General features: G+C 34.8%; 1 protein-coding gene across 1 annotated transcript in view; it reads left to right on the top strand.

Moving 5' to 3' along the window:
* Nucleotides 1-3,956, top strand: part of LOC136832921 (nucleolar protein 58-like) — a 10,887-nt gene extending 6,931 nt beyond the window's left edge. The window contains exon 2 of the mRNA XM_067094580.1: nt 3,567-3,956. Within this exon, the coding sequence (XP_066950681.1) occupies nt 3,567-3,956 (390 nt within the window). The remainder of the gene's footprint in view (nt 1-3,566) is intronic.
* The last annotated feature ends 5,616 nt before the right edge of the window (nt 3,957-9,572 follow it).

The following is a 9,572-nucleotide window of genomic DNA, read 5'->3' on the forward strand; positions in this document are numbered from 1 at the left end:
TTGCGCCGGCCGAATACAATTCCGATTCCCGTGTTTGGATAAACTAATCTCGATTGACTGCGGAGGCCCAGAGCCCACCGTTCCAGTTTTAGCTTAGTGGACGCGGCATGGCGTCAGGACAATGCACAGGATGAGGTGTGACCTTATTTCGAATTTGAGCTTTCAGTTCCAAAGACACTTTATATACGCTCTCTCTCTCTCTCTCTCTCTGAAGGGTTATCCACTTGAATATAAAGGTACCAAAAACACTGTATATTCTTCTCTCTCTCTCTCTCTCTCTCTCTCTCTCTCTCTCTCTCTCTCTCTCTCTCTGAAGGGTTATCCACTTGAATATAAAGGTACCAAAAACACTGTATATTCTTCTCTCTCTCTCTCTCTCTCTGAAGGGTTATCCAATTGAATATAAAGGTACCAAAAACACTCTATATTCTAATCCTGTTCTTCTCTCTCTCTCTCTCTCTCTCTCTGAAGGGTTATCCACTTGAATATAAAGGTACCAAAAACACTGTATATTCTAATTTTGTTCACCTCTCTCTCTCTCTCTCTCTCTCTCTCTCTCTCTCTCTCTCTCTGAAGGGTTATCCACTTGAATATAAAGGTACCAAAAACACTATTCTAATCCTGTTCTTCTCTCTCTCTCTCTCTCTCTCTCTCTCTCTCTCTCTCTCTCTCTCTCTCTCTCTCTCTCTCTCTCTCTCTCTCTCTCTGAAGGGTTATCCACTTGAATATCAAGGTACCAAAAACACACTATATTCTAATCCTGTTCTTCTCTCTCTCTCTCTCCCTCTCTCTCTCTAGCTAAAATAACGGGTTTTGTTAATGGAGCATCCATATAACAAACAGACTTCCATCAAAATGTCGCCTTAAACATCTGAATTAGGGTCCGGTGAATTAGAAAAGTTCAGAGTCTTCAATGACTGAGTTTCTCCTATTACTTTATCTCCTCTCCGAACCAGCTTGTTCCATTAATTAAATAGGATTCAGTTACCTATACGGAAAATAAAAAGCACTCTTTCATAAGTGCCTCTGAAAGCAACTCGAGTTCTTTTGAGCTGAAAAGCGAAAACAACCGCCCACGTTCTATCATTACTTCTAGCAATGTTGAAATGAATAACTATTAAATCTCACATTATTATTAATTTGTTACACAATGTTAATGAGTTGTTGGCGAAGATGCCGTTAGATACTAAATATCGGTATGTAAAAGAGAACCCACAAACATGGACAAAATTGTATTGCAACAGCCTAAAATAATATCTGAAACTCTCCCTTCATAATGTACAGAAACACAAAACACAACTGTTTTGTAAAAGATTATTTAGTTTGAGTATTAAAACACAGTTGTGGATCGATTCATTTATCAAAATTAAATTTGTCAGAATAAATGTCAAATTAAATCATCTACAACGAAATATTAAACGCAAGAAAAACACGAAAGAAAAAAAGGAAGAAAAAATATTAAATATCACTTTACTCATCATCTGGGTAACTTCGTCCGTTGCTCAATACACGGTAATATTAAATCCACTTGAGTCAAGTTACATCGTTGAGGTCAAACAGGGTTAGGCCGGAACCCAAAATGGGTCCTAATTTGGTTACAATTGACCAGGAGGATAGAAGTCCTGTAGGTTTAGTGTTCCCTTAACAAGGGATTTTTTATTCAGATCAGGGAAGTATTTGGTTAAGTCGTTATAGCGAGGTTTTGTCTACTACGGCTGTTTGCAGTATCCAGGTAAAGGGAGTGTCTGTGGTTCCTCTATATATATATATATATATATATATATATATATATATATATATATATATATATATATATATATATATATATATATATATATATTTGTATATATACATATACGTATATATATATATATATATATATATATATATATATATATATATATATAATATATTTGTATATATATTATATATATGTATGTTTATGTATATATATACATATATGTATATATATATATATATATATATATATATATATATATATATATATATATATATATATGATGCAAATGAACACATGGGAAAGAGTTTCACAGAAATAAATTTAGGTTCCTTCTAACCTCTTTGATGACCTGTGCGGACGAACTGCTAACGCCTTGGACTCTCAGTTGAAAGACTGGGCTCGGTCCCGATGTGAGCCAGAAATTTATATATATACGGTATATATTATATATATATATATATATATATATATATATATATATATATATATATATATAAAATATAACATATATAAATCATGCAGTTATAAAGTAAAATATCAATTCTAATTTACTTTTGAGGCACAGTTAAACTGACAAAAAGAGTTTTTGTCATTTGACGGTGCCGAGCGAAGAAATAATAAAATGGATATCACATTATATTTTTTAAACATAATCATTCGTACAACCTCATTCACACAACCCATTCATACTTCATCAGTGTTGCCACACCTTTCATCCATAAAACTATAAAAAAGAATTGTTGAGACTGATAAAATCTGATGATAAATTATACATTCTGAATCTAACCTGACTCACCATAATTAGAAATACCACTCGATTGATAAACCAGATCTCGGCTATTCGAAAGGAATTTGTGATTATCCCTGTTAAATAACAAGTACAAAATGAGGCGAAGTTTCTTCGGCGAAATCGAGTTTTCTGTACAGCGTATAATGCTATAAGAAAATCTCAGCCACGGCCCATGAAACTCTTAGCCGCGGCCCATGAAACTTTTACCCATTGCCCAGTGGTGGCCCGTGTTGCTGCGGTGCCAGACACATTCATGGCTAATTTTAACATTAAGATAAAAATTACTGAGGCTAGAGGGCTGTAATTTGGTATGTTTGATGATTGGAGTGTGGATGATCAACATACCAATTTGTAGTCCTCTAGCCTCAACAGTTTTTAAGATCTGAGGGCGGACAGAAAAAGAGAGGACAGAATCAAGTGCGGACGGCCAGACAAATGGCCATCTCAGTAGTTTTCTTTTCCAGAAAACTAAAACTGAAGAAAAAACGTCAAACCAAAACATAATACTTATTACAGGTTTAACAAATGATCGAAGAAAGAATTATCCTCTTTTTCTCGGATCCACTGTGATATAGGGCTCATTTTGACCGTGAGCTGAGAGAGCCGGACGTAATCTCTATAAGCTATGAGACAGGCACGTCTTTGGGGAAAGACTGAGAGAGAGAGAGAGAGAGAGAGAGAGAGAGAGAGAGAGAGAGAGAGAGAGAGAGAGAGAGAAATATCTTATCAGCTGTTATACGATATAATATAGGAGAGATGAAGTAGGGGGCCGTTGAAAAAAGGAAGTGATTGCTTTCGGCATTCTACCCAGACGATAATCAAGCAGCGTTTTCTTTACAGAGAGAGAGAGAGAGAGAGAGAGAGAGAGAGAGAGAGAGAGAGAGAGAGAGAGAGAGAGAGAGAGAGAGAGAGTTCATCAATCCTTACGAAATCAAAACGTTTCAGGTGGTTATCCCCTCACTAATTATATTCTATTATATTGCAAGGTCGCTTCAAATACATTTTTATTATCTGTGAATGTACACATACATACAGGTAAGACCAGAGACCAGAGATCAAAGACCAAATACCAGAGACCAGAGACCGAAAGACCAGAGAACAAAAAACCAAAGACCAGAGACCACAGACCAAATACCAGAGACCAAAGGCCAAAGACCAGAGATCAAATACCAGAGACCGAAAGACCAGAGAACAAAAGACCACAGACCAGAGACCAAAGGCCAAAGACCAGAGACCGAAAGACCAGAGAACAAAAGACCAAAGACCAGAGACCGAAAGACCAGAGAACAAAAGACCACAGACCAGAGACCAAAGGCCAAAGACCAGAGACCAAAGATCAAAAGCCAGAGACCAGACACCAAAGACCGAACCCAGACCAAGAAGACTCCAAAAATCCACGAGATCTTCCTCCCACCTTTCATTTGAGGAAAATCTCATTCTCCAACGGAAGAGGAAAACGTGAATCTCTCTCTCTCTCTCTCTCTCTCTCTCTCTCTCTCTCTCTCTCTCTCTCTCTCCTCTCTCTCTCTCTCTCTCTCTCTCTCTCGCCTACCCGACCTCTCTCTCCTTGATTTAATGGGGCATTTGGCAGCAGCCAATGATAATAATAATGGACCCTCTCTTCACCTATAAATTTCCTTTTCCTTTCGGGGAAAGTTTTTTATTTTTATTCCTTCGATATTTTTGGGATCATTTTATTCTTTTTTTTCGATCGGTGGGAAAAAGTTTTGGGCGGAGGATAAATTCTTCTTCTTCTTCTTCTTCTTTTCTGACTCTTTCTGATCTCTGCGTTGTTTTTATTTTCTTCTTATTTTCATTTCGCTCATATTTTCTTTATTATTCCCTGAAATTATCTTTCTCTTCCTATCATAATATCAGCACTGGTTTTTTAATTATAAATTCCATTAAAACACAAATATAAAAGAAATTCATAATTCTCCTGTTGAAATTTGGTACTTGTTGATCGAATTCTGATGTGCTAACAGAGAGAGAGAGAGAGAGAGAGAGAGAGAGAGAGAGAGAGAGAGAGAGAGAGAGAGAGGAATTCTACAAAGCTTACAGAAAGCGAAAGTATGCTCATACTAATATTCACAAGTTAATATTATTGATAATAATCACGTTACTATTACTTTTAATAATCACATGCTAATATACACATATTGATATTACTGTTACTATCCACAAGTTAATATTATCGTTAATATACACGCTAATATTATTGTCAATATACACGCTAATATTATTGTTTAAAATTACATGTTACCATTACTGTTAATATTCACATGTTAATATTACTGTTGATATTCCCATGTTAACATTATTGTCAATATACACATGTCACTATTGCTCTTAATATTCACATGTTAATATTACTGTTAATATACACATGTTAATATTATTGTTAATATGCACGTGTTAATGTTATTGTCAACATACATATGTTAATATCATTCTTAATATACACATGTTAATATTATTGTTAATATAGGCTACACATGTTAATGTTATTGTTAATATACACATGTTACTAATACTGTTAATATACAAATGTTACTATTATTGCTAATAATCACATATTACAATTACCGTTAACAGTCACATGTTAATTATGCCTACTTATTAAACATCTTGTTAATGGCTTATATTGAGATAGAATATTATTACTAGACATCTCCCGAAATTTTACCATTTTTATTGTACTGTAACTGAAATCACTGGAAAAACAATATTAGACAGGAAGAGACCTAGATTATCTCTACCTAATTCCAGTGACTTCAACACTCTCCTATTTTTTGTAGGTGTTTGGTGCCTTGCTATAATTCATTTACTTGAAAAGAGATAATTTTGAATAAATATACTTTTATTACCGAATTTTTTCTTGTTGTTGTGACATGCTTACTTTGCTCTCTCTCTCTCTCTCTCTCTCTCTCTCTCTCTCTCTCTCTCTCTCTCTCTCTCTCTCTCTCTCTTTTCTGTTATCCTCCACTCCTTTCATAACAAGCTTTCTCTCTCTCTCTCTCTCTTCTGTTATCCTCCATTCCTTTCATGACAAGCTTCCTTCTCTCTCTCTCTCTCTCTCTCTCTCTTCTCTTCTCTTATCCTCCATTCTTTTCATAACAATTCTCTCTCTCTCTCACACACACACACACACAGAGCAATCACTTACAAAGACTAAATAAAGGATAGACGTATAACCCTCATTCCACATCTTTAAGCTGAGAGGTCATCCTTTACCAGCCCCCCACCCCCCAACGACATCAACCTTGACACGATATACATAATGTTTGCTCAACATTTATCAAACGCAACAACCTTCAATCATTACTCGAGTTCTATTTCTATCCATCTTTCCTAACAATCCTTCCTTGAGATCGATCCACTACCCACAAACACCCTCCTCCCTCCCTTCCTCCTTTTTCGTAGCCCAGGGGATACCCCTGTGTCCTTCTTTCCTTCCTTCCTTCCTTCCTTCCTCCATTAGCAACTTTCAGACAACTCTCAAAACGCCTTCAGGTCTTGTCCTCAAAATCTGGGGACTACGGGCGAGCGTGACGCGTGAATTAATATTTTGTGACTAACGTTTCGTTTGCGTAGGCTTGTGTTCTATACCTTCTACACACACACATATACATATATACACACACACACATACATATACACACACACACACACATATATGTATATATATATATATATATATATATATATATATATATATATATATATATATATATATATATATATATATATATATATATATATATATATTATATATTAATAACAGGACCTCATTGAAACTGGATGGTATCTGGAGTTATTTATAAAAAAAGTTGCAAGCTTTCTAGGATACTTGACTGTTAGTCCGGAAAGCTCGTAACTTTTATTGAATAAATAGCTCCGCTAGATACCATCCAGATAATTGTGTAAGTGATAACGTTAATATATATATATATATATATATATATATATATATATATATATATATATACACACACATACACATACTGTATATATATATATATATATATATATATATATATATATATATATATATATATATATATATATATCTGGAAAAATTGGCAAATCATTTTGGAACCATACGAAAGCAAAGGCATTGTCATTTACTAAATTTCTCGTACATGAAAAACCGACTGTCAGTAGCATTTTCACCCCCCAATCTCTCTCTCTCTCTCTCTCTCTCTCTCTCTCTCTCTCTGTTCTGTTATCCTCCATATCTTTCATAACAAGCTTCTCTCTCTCTCTCTCTCTCTCTTCTGTTATCCGTCATTTGTTTTATAACAAGCTTCTCTCTCTCTCTCTCTCTCTCTTCTGTTATCCGTCATTTGTTTTATAACAAGCTTCCCTCTCTCCTCTCCCTCTCTCTGTTATACTCCATTCGTTTTATAACAACCGTCTCTCTCTCTCTCTCTCTCTCTCTCTCTCTCTCTCTCTCTCTCTCTCTCTGTATGTGTGTGTGTGAGTGTGTGCTGAAAAATATGCTATGAAATGGTTTGACTAATTTGGGTTTGTCGAGAGAAGGAATTTACAAGCGATTAACCGCTACATCATTTTTTCCTTTTTGTCCGTCGAAACAGAATGCCAGCCACAAATCCTTTCTCTATAAATGGATGTATAAAGTTTCAATTAATTTGTTAAAATAATTTCCCGAGTCAAAAACATCAGTTTTGGTTACGGCTAGCCGTGAGCGGTATGGATTATGGTCTTTCAATTTTGTTTTTTTTTATTTATTTACGAGCTTGGTAGCGCGCGCTACGCTGCGCTGAAGCCCGGAGCTTCCCGTATTGTCTCCCCTACCCTCCCGATTCCCTACGTACCCCGCCCCACCCGGGGCGGACAAACAGGTTTGCAGGAAGAGGGTGGACCCTCCCGATCCCCTACCTACCCCGCCCCCCACCCGGGGTGGACAAACAAGATCCACCCTGATTTTATTATTATAGAATATTTATTTATTTTTCTTCGTGATGGAACGGACACCCAGCACAGAATGCCTTGTCAGAAAATGAGAAACTTAAGGGGGTATCTCTTTTTAACAAGTCGCTATATTCCCTGATAAATGGGTCTAAAAATCCTTTAGAACTGAAGTCATTATGTCATTACGAATCTCTAATTTGTTACAGAGAAGAACTTGTTCCATGAAAATAAAAGCAAATTCACATCTTTCAAACAGAACTTGGAACAAGCCTTGCGTTCAAAATCAATAACTATATAACGATATGAATTCATAAAAATAAGCTAGGTGATCAAAATCCTAGAAAAATAAAATTAGTATTCACATAAAATAAGATCCACCATTTTCTTAGGAATATCTGAAATTTGTTAGTTATTACCTCTTTCTCTTACCAGCTACCCTTAAAAATGATAGTCTAAATAACTGTGCTCCCCCCCAAAAAAAAAAAATCACTAGACGAACAAAGGAAGTAAAACAAAGAGGAATTAAAAAAACATAAAGCTGAGAGAATAACCCCAAACAAGAACTGTTAAGAAAGATAACCAAGTTCTAGGAGAGAGAGAGAGAGAGAGAGAGAGAGAGAGAGAGAGAGAGAGAGAGAAAGGGGGTGAGGAGGGTTAAATGTGAGGGTCATCTGGCACCTATTCTCGGCTTAATTGCATTTTGGATCCATTAAGCTCTACTGTTGCTCCATAGAGATTACGCTCTTTATTTATATATATATATATATATATATATATATATATATATATATATATATATATATATATATATATATATATATATATATGTATATATATATATAGATATATATATATATATACATATATATATATATATATATATATATATATATATATACATATATATATATATATATATATATATATACACACACAAACATATATATATATATATATATATATATATATATATATATTTATATATAGATTTATATACTGTATATGTATATATATCTAAATATATAAACATATATATATATGTATTATTATAAGCTGTTATAATATATATAACCATTTTACAAGTGTTTATATGTATGTCTCTGTGAAAATTTTGATGTTTTGCTTGCAGAGTCATCATTTGTTATGAAGATGTAATTCTTAAATGTCTTTTTCTTACAGATAAATTGTGTATATTGTAATCTTAAAATGTTTTGATATGTTTTTCCATTTGTTTGATATATTAATACGTATACTGAGTGTTATGAATTCGAATTTTTGGCGTTAGCGCTGAACAGAGAGAGAGGTTGAGATTCTTATCAGATCACTACATCCTGTTTACTCAAGTGTGTGAAGGTAGTCATGTAGGGAGGAAGGCAAAAAGACCTCTCTTGTCTTATCGTGATGAGCTGCCAACCAATTGGCGAATTCTCTGTTATACATTTATCATGTGTGTCTAACCCATGTTTATTAGCTGTGTCTGTGCTTATTCTTTTCTGTAAACTGAGTAATGGAATGAGGAACAGCAAGAGAGTTGGAGATGACATGTTGACAGCCAGCCAGTTTTGGGTCTAAAAGCACTTCCTTGTGTTTGTTCAAGTGTGTGTCTCAGGAAATGTCTATCATAGATAAGAGATAAGACGCTTGAAGCTCCAGCCGTGCATGTATACTTGTATGAATGCATGTATACTTTATGTATCATGTATTCTGGGAGGGCTTGTTGGAGTTAAAAGTGCAGTGCTGATCCAGAGTCAGGCAGTTAGGATCAGGGGCTCCTGGCAATAGGTCCTGTCTCACTCTCTCTCTCTCTCTCTCTCTCTCAATTACTGTTTGCTGCTTACTATAATATTGGTAAAAATTTTGTTAAATTCACCCAAGGAGTGTATTCGTCTTATAAGAGGTGGTCCAAGGTATTTGTGCTGTACAAGTATTGGGTAAAGTGTGTGATGGTACATTTTTACAAAAGGTAATGTGGTGATTACTGGGTTTTGTTATGTTAAGAGTTAAAGTGATGTTCTAGGTGAAAGAAAATTATTATTTTGAAAAGAGATGAACATATCTCTTATTGTGAGTTCTAATGTCTTGCTGCTAATTATATATATATTTGTA

Source organism: Macrobrachium rosenbergii, chromosome 50, assembly GCF_040412425.1.
Source record: "Macrobrachium rosenbergii isolate ZJJX-2024 chromosome 50, ASM4041242v1, whole genome shotgun sequence".
In the NCBI taxonomy this organism is placed as follows: domain Eukaryota; kingdom Metazoa; phylum Arthropoda; class Malacostraca; order Decapoda; family Palaemonidae; genus Macrobrachium; species Macrobrachium rosenbergii.